The 26,088-nt window shown below is 41.3% G+C and overlaps 1 protein-coding gene across 4 annotated transcripts; it reads right to left on the reverse strand.

Annotated features, from left to right (window-relative positions):
* Nucleotides 1-1,195: 1,195 nt before the first annotated feature.
* EIF4B (eukaryotic translation initiation factor 4B) lies at nt 1,196-24,852 on the reverse strand. Of its 4 annotated transcripts, none has more exons than XM_061415966.1 (15): nt 24,744-24,852; nt 17,408-17,545; nt 16,241-16,449; nt 14,829-14,945; nt 13,516-13,570; nt 12,750-12,884; nt 10,081-10,197; nt 9,806-9,979; nt 5,321-5,549; nt 4,205-4,317; nt 3,254-3,467; nt 2,738-2,793; nt 2,065-2,170; nt 1,751-1,823; nt 1,196-1,380 (listed from the first exon to the last, which is right to left on the reverse strand). In XM_061415966.1, the coding sequence occupies exons 1-15, from the start codon at nt 24,754-24,756 to the stop codon at nt 1,303-1,305; spliced, it is 1,827 nt and encodes a 608-aa protein (XP_061271950.1). In that variant the 5' UTR covers nt 24,757-24,852; the 3' UTR covers nt 1,196-1,302. The 4 variants fall into 4 exon arrangements, with proteins under 4 accessions (XP_061271950.1, XP_061271949.1, XP_061271948.1 ...); XM_061415965.1 differs by having other exon boundaries at nt 10,078-10,197; XM_061415964.1 differs by having other exon boundaries at nt 4,220-4,317; nt 10,060-10,197.
* Nucleotides 24,853-26,088: the final 1,236 nt, after the last annotated feature.

The raw sequence follows: 26,088 nt of genomic DNA on the forward strand, positions 1-26,088 counted from the left end.
ACCCCCCGCCCCCGCAACACTTGGTCTAGGCCACATTATAAACCCAAACATTTGTGTGGGATTTCAGTGCAGAGATGGAAACTTTTTGAAAAAGCACACCCAACACCAATCAAGGTTGTAAGAAAGGTTTCCAATTTAACCACACACACCACCTAAGACTGGTAATTCTAAAGTTTTCTGAGGTGCAAAAGGGGTCAAAGCAGGAGGAGCAGGAATGGCTGGAGGGAAGGAGTGAGACTCAATGAAGGAGCCAAGAACTGCTTAAGAAAAGCAGTAGTGATTCCTCACTGGACAGCTCCCGCGGGGCTCTAGAGGATGCCTAGCTCAAGAGTGTGACCGAAGTCCAAGTCGTCCCTGGGAAGGTCAGGAAAGACTAGCACGAGGAACCGAAGATGATGACAAGAGTCTGAATTTTTAAAACTTCAAGATTTCAACAGAATGTGGATTTATCTGAACTTTCAGAAGGGACAGTGTTTAAGAAAGGGTGAAACCAGGACACATAAAAGATCTGGGAATTCCCACGAACCCTAAGTGCTTCCTGCTCCAGGAAGTAAACCATTCATGTGTTTACTGGAGGTCATATACCATTTTCTCTATTACTGGTGCAAAATAATTCACCAAACCCCGAAGCTTCTTTTCACACCACGATTTCCCCATTTATTTTGGTCACCAAACAGTCCTATTCTTCAGTGGCCTGTAGACTCACTTCCACCTACCCCCCTGGGGGGTACAAATGAAGGAACTCCCCGTAGGCTGGCCCCAGTAACTCAGAACTAAATGAGAGGAGGGGCTGGCAGCCTCCTGGAGACTAAAACATCAGAGACTAAACCTACCTTGCCGAGGATGGAGAATTTATTCAGGTCATATTTGAGAATTCACGTATGCCACAACAGGATAATAGGAATTAAAGGTAGGAACCTCACTCTTCCTTATACCTGTCTACTGCCCAACTAGATTCCAGACACTGCATCACCGTCACTGCATTTTGCTAAACGGAGGCCCCTAGGCACTAATCACACAGGCAATTGCATGTGTCATAAAAACACACCACAACTTTTCCATTAAAAGCTGTACGTCTCTTTCTCTGGCTACACTGATGATTCTCCTGTTAGTTCAATACTTTAAAGGCTGCAGCAGCATGCAAAAGAATTTCATTTCATTTTGTGTTTTTTTTAAAAAAAAGTTAAGAAAGGTCTCCAGGAGATGGTGAGTTTTATTTTGTCTTGTCTGGATAGAGGTTTGATTTGCTCTCGAATGTTCCAGGGTGGAGAGAGATTAGGAGAAAGCACAGAATGCAGAGGTCTATTCGGTGTAATCTCCCTCATTTTCATCTTCACCGTCAATGGCGAGAGCAGCGTATTTGCTTGCAGAACTGAACTTCTGTAACAGACAAGATAGATAAGGCCTTGAATTCTCACAGCAAAAACCAAGGTCCAGGATACTGGGGCGGACAGGAGGTGGATGTCCAGACCACACCCACGCGTTTGCTTATCAGGCTTCTCGGATGGAGCTGTAGCTGGGGAGAGTTGACTGGAGGCAGGTATATTCTTATGGAAGGCATACACCACCTTTTATCTTGAAGAGGGGATCAGAGTAGTAAAAGGCAGAATGAAGGAAAAGCTAGCCTAAGCTTCTTTCACTATTTCAAACAAGCAGCAATGCCCACTTTCAACCACTCCGTTTGCAGCATGTACAGAATTTCAGTGGTGAAAGTGGGCCACAGGAAGCTGAGGAAGTCTTTGACACTCACCGAGGCTGGATTTTCTTCAGCTTTCTTTGGCTCAGGTGCAGATCTGGAGTCGTGATCCTTTTTGCCATCTTTCCTGCAGAGGCAGAAATACCTTTAGGAGAGGACTCTTCCAACACCAATAAGCAGTTTTCAGATACTGAATAGGCACATCCAGTCAACAATTTTGGCTATCTGGACCTTTTGTAATTTCTAGATTCTCAGAATTGTAACTAACTATATTGGCTGACTTTAACAGGTTAACAGTGGGAACTTAATTACCAAGTGGCAGCTGTCAAGCATCAGGGCAGAGACTAGAAATGAAAGGACATGCATACCTGTCTGCCTCCTTCCAGTGGTCTTTGTTCCCCCCATCTCCCGGACCACGGCTGGAGCTCCCACTTTGGCCTTTTGGGGCACTCACCCCATCTACTTTATTTTCATCTGTTTGAGGGACATAAAAATAAATGGAAGTCAAGTAAAATAAACACTCCCACTCTCTCAGGTTTCCCTTAAGGTGAAGAGAAGTGTGCCCAAAGGTACTGAGGGAAATGAAAACTATCCCCGATCCAGACTTCCTTCCTAGGCTCTTCTTCCACGTCCTCTGTATCAGTCACACACCCTAAATAAGATCCACTAAAAAATTCTGCCTTGGGGTTAACGCCACCATGAAAAGCAAAGTGGAAATAAGGACTATGATACCGTGTAGTGACCTTGGCCTTGCAGATGGCAACATTTCTAATCTGGACCAAGCATGTCCGTTTCCTCCCCACCCCCTTTTCTTTCCCTTTTCAAAGAAATGTACTACCAGGAAAGGGCAGGGCTCAATGTTTTCTCCAAACAAGCCACTCCTGCCCTCTACTGGCAAGAAAAGGCAATCAACTTTTAACAACAAAAAAGGTGCAAAATACAATGAAGTTCAGTATTTTTCAATTCCTCTACAGAATTTTTTTTTTTTTTTAAATTTAGGTCTCTATCTTGGCAAATGACCTACTTCCCTCTTGGCCTTACCTTTCCTTGCTGATCCTTCCTCAGATAGTTGAGCTGGAACTACTTTCCCTCCACCACTAGAAAGAAAACACGTAATCACATTCATCAGCTTATCTTAGGAAAGGAACAGAAATGTCTATGTCAAGTGCAGTTAGTCTTACAGAAAACCAAAAACACATACTTAATGCTTTTAAACATTAAAATATGGGAAAAGACAACAATCAGAGCAATTATGTGAACTTGACCAAGTGTCACATCCTTTGACGTGACCCCCAAGGCCATACCACCAAACTGTGGCCCTCGCAGGTTCTGATTTATAGTGTGTGCAGACTGAGTCACCAAAGTGATGTCAAGCAGCTAGCAAAACTCCAGAAAACTGAGCCACCGGCACACCACAGAATTTGCACTATGAAAGCCAAGATGGCAGAACTTATCAGATGCCATAAGGCCAGTACCCCAGAGGGCACCTTCCACCATTAGAAAACAGCACTGAAGAGTCTATAGCCAACCAACTGCTATGTTTCCAAGCTGACTCACCTTGTAGGGGACTGCTGCTCTGTGTCTGAGCTCTGAGATCGAGCAGGAGGGTTAGAACTTCGCTTCACCCAAGCATTCTCCTTTGGTGGAGGGGCTGGCATTACCTTTAGAGGCTGTTCAGGTTTGGGAGGCTTAGAAGTTGGAGACTGACAGTCTTCCTCTTTATTGGGGGTTTCATTTTCTAAAGACTTCTCACTCTCTCTTCTTCTTGCATCTGTGAGGTCAAAATGGGAAGGTCAAAGCATCAGAAAAAAGGGCTTATTGATAACAACCTATTAGAACCTCAAGAGTGGAAAATGGCCCACATCCAAGTGTACTGCTTTCCATCATTATTCTTAAATACAGAGCTGAATTGGGCTCCAACAGATGTTCTCAGTGTTAAAACGTTGGTACTTGATACACATGTAGAAACACTCGTAACAAAAAGTGATACAAGACTTTGGACCTCACTCACAGTACACTGGATAAGAATGTCTGTTATTGCAGGGGACACGGATTTGATTTCTGGTCTTGGAAGATTCCACATTCCATGGAGAAACTAAGCCTGTGTGCCACAACTATGGAGCCTGTGTGCCGCAACTACCAAAGCCCATCGTCTAAAGCCTGGGCTCCACAACGATGAGAGCATCGTACTGGAGAGCAGCCCCCGCTCTCCACAACTAGAGAAAGCCCACCTGCCACAATGGAGACCCAGCCCAACGACAACAGCAAAGTGACACAAGAACCTAAGAGGAGGGGACAAACCCAACAGCCAAGTATACTTTTCAGTGGGAGATTAAACTGATTAACTAAGTCTCTTCTGGTACCCATTACCCAGATTTTCTCAGAGCAAATATGAAAGTCAGACCAATCCATGATAACCCAAATAAAGAGTCCATGACTAAATTTCATATGCATAATTTGGCTATGGATACGTTAGGTTAAGGCAAAGGGCAATAATAAGATACCCACCCTGGTCTGACTTACTTCTGCCAGATGTGGCTGAGGTCCCAGTCTGTGATGACTCACTTCCTGTCCTCGATCGTTCCCGTTCCTGAGTTTCTTCACTTCGCCAGCTTGGGTGTCTGTATAAAAGAGATTTAACAAAATACATCATGCCCAGCTCAGTAATGGCTACCCTGCACCCATGCTGACCCCTCAACAACTATCACTTTTTAAGTTTTATCATGTTGGCTTTATATGTGGGTGTATAAGCTGTCTTTCTTGCTCAAACCATTTGAAACTGGCAGACATTTAATACACTTGGGTTCTAAATATAAGTATCACTTGCTTCAAAGTTACCTTTATGCCACTTTACTTTTACAAAAAGACCCATATATGCTGCTGCCACCGGAAAGAAATCCTAAGAGGACTCTGCTTTTAAAAAAAGATGAAAAGTGAAAATAGTGTTCAGTGTTGGTTTTACAGCAAGCTTTTTATCTGTTAGCAAAATGTGTCCTAAAATAATTGCTTCTTTGATTTACACCATTCTGGCTTATAAAAAGTTTTGTAGGAATGCTCTACTTTTGGACATTGGGGAAACCTGTACTTCACCAAGTGTTGGCTAGGGTTAAGAACATTCTCCTACAGAATCTGTAACTCTGTGCTCCATTATTGACAACACAATTCTGCCAATCAATCAAAAAACCAGGTCTAGTTTTATCAGATTATTGTAACTGGAAAATAATTTACAGCCTATACTTAGTACTAGTGAAAACATTCTTTCTACTCCATCTCCAATAACTTGAAAAGAGGTAAATCCATTCACCTCACTTTGGTTGGATTTTACTCTATACACTAAGGCAGGGTTTGGCAAATTTTTTTCTTGAAGGTTAGCCAAAATTTGCAGATGCTTGTGAGGGCCCAGGAGGCCTTTTGAAAATCATGAGGGACAGGCTACAACTCTTCCCTGACTAAAGAAACTGTCTCACTCACTGCTACTTGGCAGCTTCAGCCCATGAGCACTAAACGCTAGTAAGTGACAACCAGTAACACTCACACAAATTTCCCGAGTCCTAGAGATACAATGCCCCCGTTAAGAACCATGGGCTTCATGGATGCGAAATCCGTCACTGAAGATCATCTCACCTCTCCCGAGGCCGTCGTTCTAGTTTTGGCTCATCCAGCTGACGCTGCAGTTTCTCCTGTTCCTTCTGTAGCCGCTCTTCTACTTCTCGTTCTCTAGCAGCTGTGTCAACAGGCTTTGCCCCTCCAAAGATAGAGGCTGCACGACTGGACTGGGAGGTGCTAGCGGAGGAATCATCTTCCTTAGGAGTACTCCGAGGCTTTAGGTTCAGTTTGGGTCTTTGAGGGGGACCTAAATTAGGAAAAAAAAAAAAAGTAATAGTTTTTGGAAATCACCAAAAGCTGATGTTTAAAAGTCAGATTGCCAGACGTATCTCTTATGAAATGCTATTTAGTATTCAGATTAAAGAGTGGCCTAGCCAGTCCAACAAAGGTAAGGACGCAGATCATTAAACTGATCATTTACCACGGTTACTATTATCTGGGGGGATTTTTAACTATGATAAGATATTGGATGAAAGTATCTTGTTAAAATATGTGGTCTGGAAGAGGAATCATTATAGTAGGTTAAGAAGAACTTATAACACTATGCTGGGGAAGACTCCAGCAGTGTTTATCCTAAACATTTCAAACAGACAAAAGATATAGAAAATATAAAGAAAGCTTGTGTACATCAACCACCCGACATAAAACACTGCAAAAATTTCCAAAGCTTTCCCTGATAACATGCTTAGCTGCATTGTCTTCTCCTAACTACTATGCTCAATTTGCTATTTATCCTTCTCATGCATGTCTTTATTATTTTAGGTCGTATTTATGTATCTGCAAACAAAGAGGATATTGTTTAGCAAATTTTATATTTTCTATAAAGGTTTTACATTAGTAGTTTATGTAACTTTTAAGGTAACATTTTTCATCTGTATGACTCTGTCAAGGGGCCATAACCAATGTGAATAGGATACAACTGGGGTCAGAAACAAGAACTCACTGAAGTCACACACCTAATATAGGGTGGACCAAAAAATGAAACCCACATTATTGATAATTTCTTTTACCTACTCAACAAATAATCTGAACACTTATATTTCTGATACCATATCAATGCCAGGAATATGAAGAGGCAGAACAGTGAAGGCCCTTGTCTATGTCAGAGGTACAAAGGGTTATGTTTCAGGCCATGAAGAGACAAAAAAAGGGTTTTAGAAGAATAACCTAATTAGGTATTGTTCCAGAAAGACAACCCAAGCCAACGTGAAAATAGAGGGAAATGTAAGTAACATGGGCACAGCAACGATGTCTGAACAGTGACAGTGACCCTGGAGGAAAGGGGGCAGATCTTACGAGTTGGGGGTGATGGGGGTGGAAATCAAATATTGGGGGAGAAAATGGCATGAAAGGCAAAGGTCAGCAGCCAACGAAGATTGCATCTGAGCCTCTACTTTTCAAAGTGGAGACAATACTTGTACCTCTACCACATTGAATACTTACTAATCATTAACTGTAGGTGTGCTGTCTAAATAGAATTACAGATAAGAATTCTGGACCAGATACCTTACTTAAATTTTAATTTTGGCTGTACCACATTCGGAATCTCAGTTCCCCAACCAGGGACTGAACCCAAGCCAGGACAATGAAAGCCCAGAATCCTAACCACCAGGCCACCAGGAAGCTCCCAGATATATTATTTTTAAAATGACATCGCTGAAGTCAGAACAATAAATTGTGGCCATTTATAATACTTTTTGAGGTAGAGTTGTAACACAACACATGTTTTATATAAGTGATCCTAACATTAGGGGCATTAATTTTACAATAGGTACACTGACATCGTACCATTAATGAATGAATAGCAACCATTTGGTATAATAGCACTGAAATAAGCAACACTTGGTTTTTAACCCATTCAGTTCAGTTCAGTCGCTCAGTCGTGTCCGACTCTTTGTGACCCCATGAATTGCAGCATGCCAGGCCTCCCTGTCCATCACCTCACCAACTCCCAGAGTTTACTCAAACTCATGTCCATCGAGTCGGTGATGCCATCCAGCCATCTCATCCTCTGTTGTCCCCTTCTCTTCCTGCCCCCAATCCCTCCCAGCATCAGAGTCTTTTCCAATGAGTCAACTCTTTGCATGAGGTGGCCAAAGTATTGGAGTTTCAGCTTTAGCATCAGTCCTTCCAAAGAAATCCCAGGGCTGATCTCCTTCAGAATGGACTGGTTGGATCTCCTTGCAGTCCAAGGCACTCTCAAAAGTCTTCTCCAACACCACAGTTCAAAACCATCAATTCGTCAGTGCTCAGCTTTCTTCACAGTCCAACTCTCACATCCATACATGACCACTGGAAAAACCATAGCCATGACTAGATAGACCTTTGTTGGCAAAGAAATGTCTCTGCTTTTGAATATGCTATCTAGGTTGGTCATAACTTTCCTTCCATGGAGTAAGCGTCTTTTAATTTCATGGCTGCAATCACCATCTGCAGTGATTTTGGAGCCCCCAAAAATAAAGTCTGACACTGTTTCCCCATCTAGTTCCCCATGAAGTGATGGGACCGAATGCCATGATCTTCGTTTTCTGAATGCTGAGCTTTAAGCCAACTTTTTCACTCTCCTTTCATCAAGAGGGTTTAAATGGCAACCCACTCCAGTACTCTTGCCTAGAAAATCCCATGGACGGAGGAGCCTCATGCAGGCTACTGCCCATGGGGTCACAAAGAGTTGGACGCAACTGAGCCACTTCACTTCACTTTCTGCCATAAAGGTGGTGTCATCTGCATATCTGAGGTTATTGATATTTCTCCCGGCAATCTTGATTCCAGTTTGTGCTTCTTCCAGCCTAGCGTTTCTCATGATGTACTCTGCATATAAGTTAAATAAGCAGGATTGACAGTATACAGCCTTGACGTACTCCTTTTCCTATTTGGAACAAGTCTGTTCCATGTCCAATTCTAACTGTTGCTTCCTGACCTGCATATAGGTTTCTCAAGAGGCAGGTCAGGTGGTCTGGTATTCCCATCTCAGAATTTTCCACAGTTTACTGTGATCCACACGGTCAATGGCTTTGGCATAGTCAATAAGGCTGAAATACATGTTTTTCTGGAACTCTCTTGCTTTTTCCATGATCCAGTGGATGTTGGCAATCTGATCTCTGGTTCCTCTGCTTTTTCTAAATCCAGGTTGAACATCAGGAAGTTCACGGTTCACGTATTGCTAAAGCCTGACTTGGAGAATTTTGAGCATTACTTTACTAGCGTGTGAGATGAGTGCAATTGTGCGGTATTTTGAGCATTCTTTGGCATTGCCTTTCTTTGGGATTGGAATGAAAACTGACCTTTTCCAGTCCTGTGGCCACTGCTGAGTTTTCCAAATTTGCTGGCATATTGAGTGCAGCACTTTCACAGCATCATCTTTCAGGATTTGAAATAGCTCCACTGGAATTCCATCACCTCCACTAGCTTTGTTCGTAGTGATGCTTCCTAAGGCCCACTTGACTTCACATTCCAGGATGTCTGGCTCTAGATGAGTGATCACACCATCGTGATTATCTGGGTCATGAAGATCTTTTTGTACAGTTCTTCTGTGTATTCTTGCCACCTCTTCTTATCTTCTGCTTCTGTTAGGTCCATACCATTTCTGTCCTTTACAGAGCCTGTCTTTGCATGAAATGTTCCCTTGGCATCTCTAATTTTCTTGACGAGATCTCTAGTCTTTCCCATTCTGTTGTTTTCCTCTATTTCTTTGCATTGATCGCTGAGGAAGGCTTTCTTAACTCTTCTTGCTATTCTTTGGAACCCTGCATTCAGATGTTTGTATCTTTCTTTTTCACTTCTCTTCTTTTCACAGCTATTTGTAAGGCAGACAGCCATTTTGCTTTTTTGCATTTCTTTTCCATGGGGATGGTCTTGATCCCAGTCTCCTGTACAATGTCACGAACCTCCGTCCATAGTTCATCGCACTCTATTATATCTAGTCCCTTAAATCTATTTCTCACTTCCACTGTATAATCATAAGGGATTCGATTTAGGTCATACCTGAATGGTCTAGTGGTTTTCCTTACTTTCTTCAATTTAAGTCTGAATTTTGCAATAAGGAGTTCATGATCTGAGCCACAGTCAGCTCCCAGTTTGTTTTTACTGACTGTATAGAGCTTCTCCTTCTTTGGCTGCAAAGAATATAATCAATCTGATTTTGGTGTTGACCCATACCACCTACCAATTATTGGCTATGAGACCGTGACTGAATTTCATTTCTTCACTTGAAAAGTCGGGCTACAACAGACTATTTTAAGTGAGACCTTACTGTAAGAGTCTGGCAAATGGTTTTTTCCATTTTTGTCTATTCAATTAAATTTTAATCTATATCCTAAGACAGATTAGAACTAGGCTTTATGTTCATCATGTTCATTTTAATCTAATGCTCTTTCTATCCTGTTCTGATGCATTTTTCTCTTTAACTATGTGCAGATTCTATTTGTGCCCATAACTGGAAAATTTCAACCAGTTACTACTCTAGTTGTAACGCTCCATCAAGCAAGCAGACAAGATGTTTACCTCTATCATCCCGCCTGTAATCATCCCGAGAGTAATCATCTCTGGAACTCCAGGACCGGTCATCTCGTCTGTCGTATCTGTCTTCATAGCGGTCCCCGCCTCCTCTGTAGTCATCATCCCTCCGGTACCCGCTACCGAATGCTCTTCTGCCACTGCCTATCCTGGAATCGTAGCCTGTAAACAGATCCCAAATTGTAATCATCACACTGGAGGGAAGAAGGAAGCTCTTCAAAGAATTTGTGTTTTATAATGACCTCTGTCATAGTCTCTGCCACCTCGGTCATCATAGCGATCTCGGCCCCCGTATCGATCCATGTCCCGGCGTGGGCCATCACGGTAACTGTCCCGATACCCATCACGATATCTGTCTGAATCGTAACGATCTCGATACTCTAGAGAAGAAGACAGACAGGTAACGTCATTCCTTTTTCTTTGATGCTACTAATAAAAAGAAACATGACAGCCCAATAGGTCAGTTTGGTTTTGAGCTCATATTCACTGAGGTGTCTGTTTTTATGAACAATAAAAATATTATATCCAAGGCAGAATAATTTGTATTGAATTAAGTTTTCTCGGTAGTTATTTTTAAAAAGTTATCTACTGATTCAATAAATGTTCCTGGGGTAACAATTTAGGAGGAAGTTAGGGGAGAAATAAATATACAGTCTGTGGTTTAGCTTTTTGAAGTTTCAGTTACCTGTGGTCAACTACAGCCAAAAATTTTTAATGGAAAATTCCAGAAATACACAATTCTTAAGTTTTAAAACGTAACAATAATGTGTGCTGTTCTGAATAGCATGGATGAAATCTTATGCTCTCTCCCTTCAACCTGTCCAGGATACAAATCATCCCTTTTGTCCAGCGTACCCACACAGTATAGAACAGTAAGATATACTTTGAGAGAGACAACACATTCACGTAACTTGTATTACAGTATACTATTACAATTGTTCTATTTTATTATTAATCATTATTGTGAATCTCTAGTATACTTAATTTATAAATTAAACTTCATTATAGCTATGTACGTATAGGAACAACACAGTGTAACACACAGGATTTGGTAGTATCCAAGGTTTCAGGCATCCATGTGGGGGTGGCGGTGTCTTGAAATGTATCCACAGGTATGGCAGGGGGCAGGAGACATGGACTGCTATATATTCCATAATAAACTTCCAGGATTAATGATATAAATATTAAATAATATAAGCACAAAACACCAGAAGAAAATACAGCTGGAATCTTTCACAGTTGATATCAAAGAATCAAAGTCTACTTAAAAGTTTAGCATGGAGGGAACTCCCAGGGTGGTCCAGTGGTTAGGACTCCAAGCTTTCAGAGCAAGAGGCATGGGTTCGATCCCTGGTTAGGGAAAAAACATGCTGAAAGCCATGTGGTGTGGTGGTGGGGAAAACAAAAATTTGGCATGGAAAAATAATTACATATACCACAAATCAAAATGAGAAAAATATATGTACTATATGACAACTGGTTAATTAAAACACCTCAATGTCTCAATATGAACCAATTAATTAAAAAATGAAACAGCCAACTTAAAAGATGTTTTGAGTTTACATGAGTAGGTCAAAGAAAGATATTTTTGTGACAGCTTCATTTTAAACAATGGTTTCATTTTGCAAAGGTCATCATTTTGTCTACATGAACATTCATCCACAGGTAGTTTAGATTTTATAAATGAAGGGGCTTCCCTGGCGGTCCAGTGGCTAAGACTGTGCTTCCAACGCAGAGGGGCACATGTTCAATCCCTGGATGGGAAACTAAGATCCCACATACCTCGTGGCATGGGCAAAATACAAAAAAAAACAAACTTTATAAATTATAAACTTGCACTAAGACAGTAGGGATCCACAGTGAAGAAAAGCAGCACAGAGTTATGTTATTATAAGATAGCATATTCTGGAAATATACAAAACATTTAGAGTAATACTTTCCCCACTCCCAAGGTGTCTTTTGTGGGCTACTGGCTTGGGACGGGGTCTCTCCCTTTGCGGCACAGTGTGGGACCTGCCTCTACCATGCTGGCAGGGCTAACTTTGGGGCCCTGGCCTAGTCTTTGTTATTATCCATCCTGCTTGCTTTAAATTATTAAATTTAATATCTGAGGTGAGAAAATTGTCATGTTCCTGGGACCCCTTGGGGTGATTGTCTGCTTTTCAAGAGCCATTTCTCCTTGTTAATAATAAAACCTCTTGCATAGATACTGAAGTAAAAGTACCTAAGTAGTTCTCCCAAGGCTCGTTGAGTCATAAAGACTTGATCTAAAAATCAGATACAAACGTGACTTCGTTCTTCTACATCTTAACTATATCAAGGAGGACTCTCTTAAAATAGGAATGTATCTCTGCTTCCTCAATTATATTTGACACAGGGTTCACTAGTGTCTCACAACAATCAAAATGTTTGTGGATTTAAGTTGCTCTTTCCATTTTTTAACTTGATACTGCTCTAAAATTCCTCCACATTTTTGCTTTTCTTGCTCACCATAACAGGTTTTGGAAATTTCCTGGTGGTCTAGTGGTGAGGACTCAGCACTTTCACTGCCAGGACCCTGGGTTCAATTCCTAGTCAGGAGGATTAGGATCCCGTAAGCCATGAAGCTTGGCCACACCAAACAGGTTTTGAATTTTATCCCTGTCATCACATGTACGTTATGCTATCAAGTATTCCATTATATCAACAAACCACTATTTAGTCATCTTTAAATTACACATTGTATTTGCATACTATTTCTCTCCCCTGTTAAAATAATGTCCAGACAGCAATATTTTATGTTTTGTTCACTGCCATATCCTGAGCTCACAAAAGTACCTAGTGTATGGGTAGACATTTAGGATTATTTGAAGGTAATGAATTTTCTGTTATTGTCTAATTACAAAACACACCCAGAACACAGAAGAAACTAACTGGATGAAAATGAACTTACTGTCTCCAAAGCTATCATCACCCCTTCTGGGCGGGTAGTCATCAAAGCTGTCTGCAGCAGGACGGGCCCTCCAGTCTGTATCTGTTTTGTCAGAATCACGATTTCTATCTCGGCCAAAAGAACGATCATCCCTGTCTACAGATATATCAAATAAAAAACCACAGGTTAGCTCACAAAAACTGTTGCCAAATATTTCTCACATGTGTATACAACCCCTGCTGCCTCACACATGGTACCTGCTTACACCACAGCATTGTCATGAAGTCATCCCAGCCCTGTAAGTGCACTCTTCAGCTCAACCAAGTGACTCCCTTCCTCACATTTATTCCTACTGGCTTAATGCCTACCTATCTCATCTTCTATATAGGCCAGGAGCCTCTACAATATACGTGAATCGGGCTCCTTTGGTGTACAGGGTGCTAGGTATGTAATTTATCTAGTATATATTTAATGTTCATCTAAGGCAATCAGGGTTTCTCAGCATCAAGAATCGGGTTGGACGATTCTGTTGTGGGGGCCATCATACACACTAGAGAACAGCCCCCAGATTCCTTTAGATGGCAGCCCTCCCTACACTTGTGACAACCCAAATGTCTCCCAACACTGACAAATGTCCCCTATGAAGCAAAACCACCCTCAGTCAACAATTACTGATTGAGATTAAGGTAGGTCTCCACTAAAAACTTCTGGGGAAGGGCACCTCTGGTTTGTCATCCTAGGACCAGATGAAACAGAATACTCGAACACATTCAGTCAGCTTTCTCACCTTTATCCTGTGCTTGATCAGCAACGTCCACTCGAATTCTCCTGTTACCTAGAGACTGAGAGCATAGGACCATATTAACCAACCTTTTGCCCCATTATGCACAAATCCCATGAGTGACCTTGAACGTCTGGGCATAGCAGAAGCACTGGGGGAAGGAAGATAAAGGAAAAACACTGTAATCTAGCCAACACTACAATCTGTTGGCTAAAGAATCCTCTATAAAGACTTGAATATAAAATAACCTTGTAGAATTAACATTTAAGTTGGGCTTAAATAAATGTCAGTTCAATTATCTTACTATTTTTATAAAGTCAAATCTCACAGAATAGATTTAACTTTTTAACTATCACAGGCAATTTATTAAGTGTAATCCTTTTACATTATAGGCAATTCAGCAAACTTCAGACAATAACAGTTGTATGGTATCCTTTTCTTATCCAGAATGAGAAGTTAAAAATTAGTAATGCTAATGAAACTTAAAAGTGATATGAAAAGAAAAACTTCCAACTTTTGTTTTTCATATATTAATATTTAACTAAATACACAAATTTTATTCCTATTTGACATTTGCTTCAGATTATCATGGTGGTACTCAAGCCTGAGACAGGAAAAATATTTTAGGAGGAGTTGCTTTCAATCATGTCCAATGTCAGATGTGGACCACAGAATTATGCCACAAATGTCATTGGAAATTGCCTTCTCAACAATGAGAGGTTGTTGGAATTTAAATAAGAGCCTTTTTTTCCCTTTTCAGATATAATCAGTTTGATTTCTAAAGTCACTAGAGGTAAAAAAGCAGTTCCTGGATTAGAAACTTTTTATCACTAATATGCAACTAACTGTTTTAATATTCCTGCTTAGGCAAGCCTAACAATCCATACATGGCCTTAAATGACTGATCACAATTAGATTTAATCTCCATTCCCCTTCATGTATTAATAGCTGCATTTTCTCTCCCTACTGAACCTCTGGTGTATCTAGACAGGAAAACATCTACAGGCAAGAATAGTAAAAATGCAGGACTGAACGTTTACTGTTACTCCTAGGAGCAGGTACTATTGATACAAATGACATTTTAGAAATGTTTCTGAGCCCTCTTAAAATTATTACTAGGCCCTGATGAACTTGCTGAAAGGAAGTGTGACTTGCTAGATGTTGAAAGTTAACTGGAATACTGATAAATAATCCAGACTTTTCTTTGAAGATATTGTGGGAATCTTTGAAATAGCTACAGACCCAGACTAAAAAATAATCAGTTTGATAAACATAAGAGTTGTTAGCTCCCAGCCCTCAACCCCACCCTTTTTATTTACCTCTTCGTTGAGGCTCAAGGCACTGAGCAAGGAATCCAGGTCCTCAAACTCTGCATAACCAAAACCTTTTAACCTCTCAGGATTGCTGGGTTCACGCGGTAAACGCACCGCACTGATCTAAAGAGAAATAAGAAATAGTTCCCAAATTCAATGTTCTTGTTCACTTGCCTTCTTTTCTGACACTGTGTATGCAATGCATTTATCTGAAGAATACACAAGAACCTAGATGTCTCCAGGAGGAAAACTGGTACAGAAGGATACAAGAGAGACTTCACTATATACCTTGTTAAAATTTCTATTTTTTAGTTGTTTTTCAATCAAGAGGAATTGCCTATTCCACAATTAATTGATTTTCAATTTTTCTCTCTCAGAAATTAGACTCAGTTTTTGCCAAAAGGTTTTCTGGGCAGTATATTTTATGACAAGCTGACTTATCTGAGAAACATTATTTAGTGTTTTCACATATTTATAGCTTGGCTGAATCAAACACTGGATTGTAAACTCTGACCATCCTTACCCTCTGGCAAATGATAAAGCACTGATTCATACTTTTAACTACTTTCTTGTCACCTTTTGTGTCTGTTTTCTAACCCCTATTATTTACTTCTTCATTTCTCTAACACTGTGCATATATTCAAGTTATCTTTTGCATCACTGATTTGATACTTTATTCTGGCCTTCTGAGATACGGATTTTGTTAGTTGCTATTTTAACTCCACTCATGAGTAGAGCAGGAAAAGGAATTAAAAAAAAAAAGGGAATAAAGATGTCCTCTCTTGGCAAAGACTCTGGAGAAAAACCCAAAAGAATTGGAAATTATCACTCCTTCTTCCATTTTTGAAATCTTAAGTATTTTTTCATCAAAGTTTGGAAAAAGGACTTCTAAGCACCTCATACTTTCTAGAAACTTTCAGATCAGTGTTTTCAAACATCTTGCCTTAAACTTTTTAAGCAAGCTTGTGAATTCCATTATACACGAACAGATTCTGTTAACATAAACTACATATCTGCTCAGTTAAATGTATTCATATAAAATATAAAAATGTAGTTTTTAAATGCAGTTTTGCTATAAGCCTGAATGTCATTAACAGAATAGCTGAGTTCAGAGAAACTTTCTTTCCACTTTTCAACATTCAACTGGGTATGTCACCTTTAAATTTCTTAATGAGAATGGTATATGTTTTTGACAGATTCTCCCTGTATTAATAAGGTATTAAATCTGTTGATAAGACTGTCCGACTGCTGTTGGATGAGAACATTCTCAGCCAGAGGGCCTAAACGCCACTTAATTATATAATTTTCTTTTCTAAGTCTATATATAACCTTAGAACTTTTCTCAACACAGGAATTCAAGAGACAGGCACTATGCTACCCTCCCTATGTAGTTAATTACCTAAATCCTTTACACTTACATTTAATCCTCTAAAGAATTCCTTAATGGAGTCTTCTGTCACATCATAGGGCAGGTTCCCTAGAAAAGCAGTGTAGGGTGGAGATTTGGGAAGACGGCTCCGGTCGATATTGGGTTCCCGAGCAGCCCGTGGAGCAGTGGGCAGGATGGAACGGTCAATTGGAGGTGCCCGATACACATCATCATCATTACTATGCCAAGTGGTTGAAACTAGGGTAGAAAAGTAGACATTAAACAATTAAGAAACTTCCCTTAGTACCACTGTAGAATAAGAGGACCTACACCAAGTGCCAAGTGATAAGTCATTTTATTCCACCTTACCTTTGTAGTAATCTTGTGAGTTTGTTCCCCATTTTACCGAAAAGGAAACTAAGATTTTGGGAAGGTTTTGTAACTTGCCTACCAAGGTCACACAGATGGTAGCCCAGCAGGATGGTAATCCTAGTGGAGCTAGGAGATACTGTCCCTACGGTACTGCCCATGAGTTTGTACTTCAGGTATCAACACTTATAGAAGGTACGCTCTAGATGAAATTTCTTAATACAAAAATAGGTCACAAAAGTATTTTTCAGTTTGCAATGAAGGTTTTACAAAAAAATGACGGGTGATCAGATGTGTCAGGCCCAATGACTTTATAGCTCCTGCCTGTTGCCAGCTATTCTGCGAAGGCACGGAACTTCTTCAAATATTTTCCCACCATAATTACTATTCCCATTCCTTTCCCTCAGACCATTTTTGTTTACCCAGGAACACTATGCCTTCATACTAATAGCTCCTAGAACAAATTATTTCCTGACTGTTAAGTATAAACAGCTTATAGATTATAATGCCATCTTACTTTATGAGGACATCACAGAATTTTAAACCTAAAATGAAATCATCTAGCCCTTACTTTCCAAATGAAAACAAGGCTTAAAAGGACAGTACCCTGACAAAACTCTATTACTGTAATAGCCAGAATTGGCACTAAGCCCTCTCAAATCACCACTTTAGTCCCTATTTCAAACTCACAGCCTTAACCTATTTTGTTATGTACAAATACATAAACATAAGATTTCAGATTCTACAAAATTAGTAAGCTTCTTCCAAACTGCAAGTGTGAAGCATTATTATGGGATACATTTTGTCCAGAAACTCCAGGCATGATGGAAAACAAAAGAAAACGCACCATCCCCTTCCAGATCGTCTGTTTCATCAGCCCAGCTGACTGGTTTGGGGACATAGGTGCTGCCTCCACCAGTCCCTCCATCCTCAGCCAGAAAGTCTGTTAGGGAGATAGTCTTCCCCTTCTTATTCTTCTTTTTCGCTGTTTCAAAAAGACAAGAGAAAGATTACTCATCAATACTTGGGTCTTTACAGAATTGTACACGGCACTATTGTTAAATGTACCTATAAGAAAGCAACAAAAAAGTCCCATCAAAGGTAGACTGTGGTACATTTATACGAAAGAATCCCGTGCAGATATAAAGGAGAAAGCACAATGTATTGGGACAGAAAGCCCAATGAGAAGTGAAAAATAAAATGAGGTAGGGGCAAACTTTTATTTCCTACTACATTCTCTTGTGTATCATTTGAGATTTTTAATTTAACTATTTGTGTTTAAGAAAGGGTACTATATTCATTGCTCCCGGGACACAAAGAAACAAAACAAAATCCTTACTCTTAATATTCTGACACTCCTTCCCTACCTTAACACCACATATGAAAATGAGATATTATACTAAAGGAAAAACATAAGAAATCCCTGATAATCAGCAATTTAAATGTTTTCCCTGGTTTGAAATCTTTAGGAATCCTGGCCATGACTCTATTACTCTCCAGTCCTTAGAACTTCTTCTGAGATGGCACCAGTCAGCAGCTAATGCAGAAGAACTGAAAGGACTAACTGAAGTTCTAGAATTGGCCCTTCAGAGCAGCTGTGACGTGGTTAAGGGGGAAAAAAAACCCCCAAAACCATAACAAGCAGTTCTGTTGTAACAAAGATCAGTTTCATGCCTTTTATAATGATGAGTTCCTTCTCCATGTTCCAATTCTCAACAAACTTTCAATTTTCAATCCAAAATGATGAAGAGTCTGTAACTCGATGCACCATTTACTTAACTGAACGAAGGCTGTTCTCTCACCTGGTACTTACCTTTCCTTTAAAACACAATTTTCAAGAACTAAAGACCTGTTTGCTATGAATGTTATGAACCTTCTGCACACAAAATGAACCTCAAGAATTATGGTCTCAATGTGCAAAATAGACAAACTTGGCTACAATTATACAGGGAAAAAATATGGTCTTGAATGTGAAGTTTTCATGCTTCTCTCAAGTGACCTAATAATAACCCTGTTCCAAAACTCATTTATGATCACCAGGTTATATTGTGTTATCTATCCTATGCTTCGAAAGAAAGTAGCTATGCAAAGTTTGATAATACTGATACTGCTCCTAGCTCATATGCAAAGGCCTGGGGGAAATTTTAATTTGAATAAGACATAAAACATACCTTTTATGTAGAACGATAATGTATAGGCTTATTTTAGTTGTTCAATTAAAAAATAAGTGGGACTAGTATGATGCTAGCTAGAGAGCTTTACCTTCATGGGGCTTCATGATCTGTCTGGTCATTGAGAAAATAAAAACAGAACTGCTGGTCAGCCCGTACAATGAGGTAAAGCCCAACATGAGAATAACAGTTTGATTGAGGTGTCGCTTTTCCCCTTGTTTTACATACAAATCTAATGCCAAAACAGCACAAGCTGGAAAACCAATCTGCCCTTTGTTTGATTTTGGCATAAATCAATTTCCTAAATCAGGTTTTCTCAGTTTTTACCTCTTGACAAACTAATCTCACATTCTCCTTTAACGTAATTTGAAATTTCAAAATAGTGTGTCCAACAAAGAAAATTAAAACACTGTTTTAGAATGTCTTTTCAAACGATACATATCCCTTTCCCCTTGGATTCTGTGACTGGCCCCTCAGAAACTTCTGGCTGAGAAATCACTGCTGGGTGATGGATAGCCTTCATATACAAACAAACTAAAACTCTTCCTCAAGACCTCCAACTTCTTTAAATCTAGCAGCAGCACTGACTCAATCATAATATAAGCAGCAGATTTAACAGAACAAGCCTTTAAAAAAGTAAAATTAACAAACCTAAATGCTCTCTCCACTCTGTTTTATTCAAATAATTAAGAAACAATGTTACCTAAATCTTTCATGCACCTTTTGCTCCAGCAATATCTATGTCCATCCCATGTTTAGGACTTCAATGATGTTTTCTTTACTAAGTTAAGCATCCTTTAATGCTCCCAGCAGTATCAAACCTTTGACACAATGAGCTGATCCAACTCTTAAATGTCTAAGTTTTCCGTGAATTGGTGAAAGTTCAACCACGTAATAAAACACATCCCAATTACTTAAGACCAAATCCACTTGGACAAGAAGAAATTTTATTAAACCTTCTAACGGCCTGCTTGCCTCATTACAATTGTAATTTACTGACTAAATACTAGGTACTTGTGAAGCTCTTTATATACTCATCTAGTTAAGCTTTGTCATGATAGGTATAAAAATAAATACTACAACTGATCAGCTTAACTCTTTCTCAATTTCTGCACTGCTGGCTGACATTTTAGGTTGGGTAATCCTTTGGGGGGGAGGGCAGGGAGACACTCTACCGTGTATTGTAGGCTGTTGCTGCTGTCGCTTCAGTCGTGTCCAACTCTGTGCAACCCCATAGACGGCAGCCCACCAGGCTCCCCCGTCCCTGGGATTCTCCAGGCAAGAACACTGGAGTGGGTTACCATTGCCTTCTCCAATACATGAAAGGGAAAAGTGAAAGTGAAGTCGTTCAGTCGTGTCCGACTCTTAGCGACCCCATGGACTGCAGCCTACCAGGCTCCTTCATCCATGGGATTTTCCAGGCAAGAGTACTGGAGTGGGGTGCCATTGCCTTCTCCACCACGTACTGTATACTTAATAGCAATCTCCAAGCCTGGACTTAATGTCCTGGGTGGGTGAGACAAAACTGCCCATGGTTGAGAACCAGCGTTCTAAATGGTATTTTCACATCAATAAATAAGGAGACAAAAGGAAATGTTAGCCCTACACAAAGCACATTAGCAGAAAAGTGACTACAATAAACCAAATCTTCAGGATTATCAGGCTAATCAAAAGTAAAAATGCTTCCTTTAGTTTTCTTTCTGTTCTAACTCCACTGTATTAGTAATAAAAGCTCCAACTGACATATACTGGAGTGATAAAATCTATGGACAAGCTGTTAGTTCTTTAAATAAAACAGTAGACACCTTTAAGTACTTTAAGCAATAAAAGCTTATTTGTTGTACAAGGCAGCCCTACTTCTCCCTCTTTCTCAAACTAGTATCTCTTATTCAGGAATGAGAATTCACACAGTTCTTAATAATTAAATGAGGCATTGTTAAAAAAATGAAGTTTCTTGGACTTCCTTGGTGGTACACTGGATAAGAATCTGCCTGCCAATGCAGGGGACATGGGTTCAATCCCTGCTTCAGGAAGATCCCACACTGCCACTGAGCCTGCGCTCTGGAGCCAGTGAGCTGAAACTACTCAAGCCCACACACCTAGAGCCTGTGCTCTGCAACGAGAGAGACCCGTGAACCACAACTAGAGAAAGCCCTCTCAGAGCAATGAAGACCCAATGCAGCCAATAACAATAACAAAAAAAATGCAATCTGCCCAAACACCAGACTGCCTCAGAGAAGGCAATGGCACCCCACTCCAGTACTCCTGCCTGGAAAATCTCATGGACGGAGGAGCCTGGTAGGCTGGAGTCCATGGGGTCGCTAAGAGTCAGACACGACTGAGCGATTTCACTTTCACTTTCATCCACTGGAGAAGGAAATGGCAACCCACTCCAGTGTTCTTGCCTGGAGAATCCCAGGGACGGGGGAGCCTGGTGGGCTGCCATCTAAGGGGTCACACAGTCGGACATGACTGAAGTGACTTAGCAGCAGCAGCAGAACTAGACTTATTTACTGCTGTTCAGACCACAGCATGAAAAGACGTTTCATATAGTGTGGCACAGTATCATAACATTAAGAGTCCCCGACCTTTACTGTGCTACTGTTTAGCAGACCAGAGAATAAAGACCGAGTCAGGATCAACAAGCTTCCACCATCTTGCTCGTGCTAAGTCATGTCCATCTCTTTGCGACCTCATGGGCTATAGCCTGCCAGGCTCCTCTGTCCATGGGATCTCCCAGGCAAGAATACTACAGTGTCATTACTAGGGTTGTCATTTCCCTCTCCAGGGGATCTTCCCGAACCAGGGATTGAACCCGCATCTCCAGCATTGGCAGGTTGATTTTTTTTTTAACCACTGAGCCACCTGGGAAGCATCTTGACCCCTATGTTTAATTGTCACGGGATCTCTTTGTCCCACTTCATCCTGACCCAATCTGAGGAAAATGCCACAATGTTTTCCCTTACCTCTCCACACATACTCAATTTTGATCACATGTGGACCACAGCAATATATGATACAAATCTAAGAAATTGACTTTGGTTGAGTGCACTTATAAATGTACATACATATATTTAGCTACAAACAACCAGTTAAAACAAGAACACCCAAAACTCCAAAGTTAATCCCTTTCCCCATGATCAGGAAAACAAATTCTAGGACGTTTTGGGAAACAAGCAGTTAAAACAAAAAACCCCCAAAACTCTAAAGTTAATTCCTTCCCCCATGATCAGGGAAACAAATTCTAGGATGTTCTGCAACGAATACAATGTAGTAAATTATTCTTATCTCAAGTGATACATACATGGCATGTGACTTATACATTCTTTAAAAGTGACATTACTTAGAAATACAATGTTTTACTTTGATACTTCTCTTTGTATTTGTACTTGAATTTTCATAAGACATTTTAACTTTGACCTTCTGAATCTGGGTATCTTACTCCCAGAATAACAAACACATGGTACAGGAAGGGATATGAAGACAGGTAATACACGAACTGCATACAACAGCAACCAGTGAAACCATTTTTAACTATAGGAGTCAGCACTGTATGAAAACCACCACTGGACACTATCTTACCATAAAAAATAATCAAACAAGATGCCACATATAATGGCATTCTGAAGTTATACAAATGAAAGGCAGGTACACTGTTAACAATCCCAAAGCAGTCTAGTCTCACAAACTGTTAACCTGTGTCAAATACATTTGATCCCCTATAGGTAAGGACACAGATGCAATAGTTAGCTTTGGGACACCTCCAGTTCTTGAAGGTCAATAATTAGTCACACTGGATACTGCATTATTGCAAAGAATTTTTTGGTTTCATTTAAAAGTAAAAGGGAGGGGATATATGTACAGTTATAGCTGTTTCACCTGTGTACAGCAGAAACCAACACAACATTGTAAAACAAATTTCCTCTAATTAAAAAAAAAAAGTAAGAGGCCTGTTAAGTTTTATCATGTATTTTCACAAAGAAAATATAAGATGTTTTTTCAGGGTTCATCAAGAAGTATACTGAAAATACATTAATTTTATAGACCCATTAATACAGTGGGTCTGTATTAATACAATGGGTGTATACCCATTATACACCAAATCAATACGATGGGAAAAGATCCATGGTGGGGAAAGAAATTTGGTGATTTCTCAAGGGCTGACTGTCAGATGTACCACTGTACCCGGATACCAGCATAAGTGTCCCTTACAAGTATTACACAAGCTAAAAGATTCATGTAACTGAACTAAAGGCGATGAGGGCTTCCAATCGGGGAGGGTAGAAGAAGAGACTTCACTAAGCACATCTGTTTTACTAGTCTGGACTTTATTTACACAATGCTATCGGTGTCTTCCACCTCTAAAAAAATTCCACACAAGATATACAGAAAGGGAAAACAGGCTTTTCACTAACTATGACACTAAGACATCAAGACAGCAAATTCAGGCCAAAGTACTTCAGATGAAGCTCCTGGGCAGCATCCCAAACTTATGATGACACAGAAACCAACCTTGTTTGTCCCAAGTTGATAATGGAGAAGAATGAGAAGTTTCAAAGACTTCGACCTTACTCTACCATCTGCAGACAGTGACCTTGAAAGAGTAATTTTCATCTTCCTCAGACAGGAGATAACCAACATCTGCGTTATCTCACAGAACATCAAATTAGACAACACAAAGAAAAGTGCCAGGTCAACTGTCAAGTGCTACACTAGTAAAAGATATTACGCTCAACTGCACCTCAATTCCCTCAACATTTTTCAAAGACATACATCTCTATGTAATAGATAAGTGAAATTCTTGGTGAGAAATCAGTGTTCAGAGATAAGGTGTTCAATAAATGTTTTGTACAATGTAGGCTCATGCCAGGGAAAAGAGATCATATCCCCTATTCTAAAATCACTGTTAACAAAATGTTGGCACAACTCTCCACTAAGTCCATGAGAAGTGCAAGCAGACTTACATGAAAGTGATATTTCCTCTCAAATTCTAAACAAGAAGTCAACTCCAGCCACTGGTATTCTAAAAGCAACTCCTAGCAGTTGTGCAGTTACCCCAAAGCCCTGCCCTACTACTGGGGCTATCAAAACTCAACCAAAACGGAAGCTGTCAAGGGCTCTGATCTTGGTCACCACTGGATCTCCAATATCCAGAAGCATGCCTGACAAATATACATTCACAAGTAAAACTGTGTTGACTGAGTAAGAAAAAGTCCAGACGAAATCTAGGTCTCCACCCTGCTTCCTCTCCTCCAACACGTGGGCGCACCACACCGGATTCCCTACCCCCGTCTTAACTCTAGTAGCGCCAACCTCCAAACCTAATACATTTACCCTTGGAAGAACATAGGGGCCGGATCACACTCTAGAAGGGGAAGAGCAAAAAGTGGAGGGACCTAAAGAGAAAGCAACACAGGCGCGTAAAACCTTCCCATCTGGGCTCTCGCGCGTGCTTTTCAGGCGCGCCAGTCTCCAGTACCCTAGGCTCTCCGACCGCGCACGCGCACCGCCACCTTCCTCCGCCCCTCCAGCGACTCGCGCTCGGGTTCTAACTGCCCCCCCTTTATTCCCTGCCCCCACTCCCGTCCGCAACGGCCTCGCGCCTTGGAGACCTAGTTCAGAGTGCACCCGTCCGCGCGCCAACCGCCTCCTTCCTTCCTCCACGCTTTCACGCGGGCACAGTGCTTCATGTCTATGAAAAGGCCTACTTCTCCTGCTGATCTTTCTGCGCCTCCTCCTCACTCCAACTCAAGCCAGAGTCTACCACTACTCCCAGTCCAACCTCGCGCAGATGGGGTGAAAAGGGTGTGAGGGGGGAGGGGAAGGTGTCCTTCCCCTCCCCCCAAACATCCCGAGGCAATAACCTATCATGGCCCAGCCGCCAGCCTGCCGCAGCCCCAAAATCCGAAGGGAAGAGGTGCCGCCCACCCCCCGACTCCGAAGAATCAGTGGATCAGGCTCGGAGAGTCGCTTCGGAGCCTGGTCCTTGGCCGCGCTCGGCCGCTCACTCACCTGAGGCCGCCATGTTGGGAGAGGGAGAGAGAACGCAAAGGACCCGGATGAGGCAGTCACGTGATTATAGCGAGCGCGTCGGGCTAGGAGACGCGAAACTGGGAGGGGGCGGGGAATTGAGGAGGGACACAGGAGGCGGGGCGGCGCTCCTCTAGGTTCGTAAAGCAGCGCGAGGAGGTGACGCGGCATCCGACGGGAAGACCTGCGCGACATGTGGCCAAAGGGGTGGGGCCTGCGCTGTCGCGAAACCCCTCACGCTTTACGTAGGGCGACGTGCGGACGAGGGGCAGGTCTGAGCCTGGGGCGGGGTCTCCTGATCCGCAGACTTCCTGCCTGTGCGGTAAACGGAAGGGGTGGCGCGGCGCTGTCAAGTTCCACCTCTCTGGCACCGATTGGAGGCGGGCTGGAATCCAGAATGGGCGTGCCACAATTGGTTTCCTGGGAAGATTCTGCGTTTCTTTGTAAATCGCTTTTTGTTAAAGCAAAATAAACCACCATTCTGCTTCAGGATGGTTTTAATTGGCGATGTTTAGAAGGAAAAGAAAGTAACATTCATCACTTACTTGCCACGATCTTTTACTAAAAGTCTTTTAATCCTTCGTTTTGCAAACTAAATTCAGTCAAACTCAGGCCCTTAGGATTTCACAGTCTAATGCTGTCTGCGCTTCCTCTTGTTGCCAGGTCTTGTCAGACTCCTTGGGACCCGGTGGACTGTAGCCCGCCAGTCTCCTCTGTCCATGGAATTTCCCAGGCAAGAATATTGGAGTAGGTTGACATTTCCTTCTCCAAGGGATCTTCCCCATCCAGGGATGGAATCCACGTCTCCTGCATGGGAAGAACGATCTTTTACCAATAAGCCACCAGGGAAACCCCATAGGTAGTAGTTCATTCAATGAAAATTTGCTTTGCGCTCCTACCATGTGTCAGGCGCTTTTATTGGCATTTTGGGTACAACCGGGGAACAAAACTGCTCCAAAGCATGTTATATAGTTCAGTGAGGGAAAGACAGACAATAAGCAGTAATTAAATGAAATATTAGAAATGTTAAGCACTCTACAGGTAATTAAGGTAATTTGATAAAACTGATTTTGTGCAACTTAAATTGCATGGTCAGGGAAGGCCTCTGAGGAAGTGACATGTAAACTGAGATCTCAGTCGGGGAAGCCAGTGGCAACCCACTCCAGTGCTCTTGCCTGGAAAATCCCATGGACGGAGGAGCCTGTTAGGCTGCAGTCCACAGGGTCACTAAGAGTCGGACACGACTGAGTGACTTCACTTTGACTTTTCACTTTCATGCATTGGAGATCAGATCAGATCAGATCAGTCGCTCAGTCGTGTCCGACTC

This window comes from Bos javanicus, chromosome 5 (assembly GCF_032452875.1).
Source record: "Bos javanicus breed banteng chromosome 5, ARS-OSU_banteng_1.0, whole genome shotgun sequence".
NCBI lineage: Eukaryota > Metazoa > Chordata > Mammalia > Artiodactyla > Bovidae > Bos > Bos javanicus.

Coding starts and splice junctions, on each gene's coding strand:
- EIF4B (XM_061415963.1), bottom strand. Junction 12,885..13,515: donor TGATCAAGCACAGGATAAAG/GTGAGAAAGCTG, acceptor ATATATCTGTAG/ACAGGGATGATCGTTCTTTT. Junction 1,381..1,750: donor CTGAAGAAAATCCAGCCTCG/GTGAGTGTCAAA, acceptor TGTCTGTTACAG/AAGTTCAGTTCTGCAAGCAA.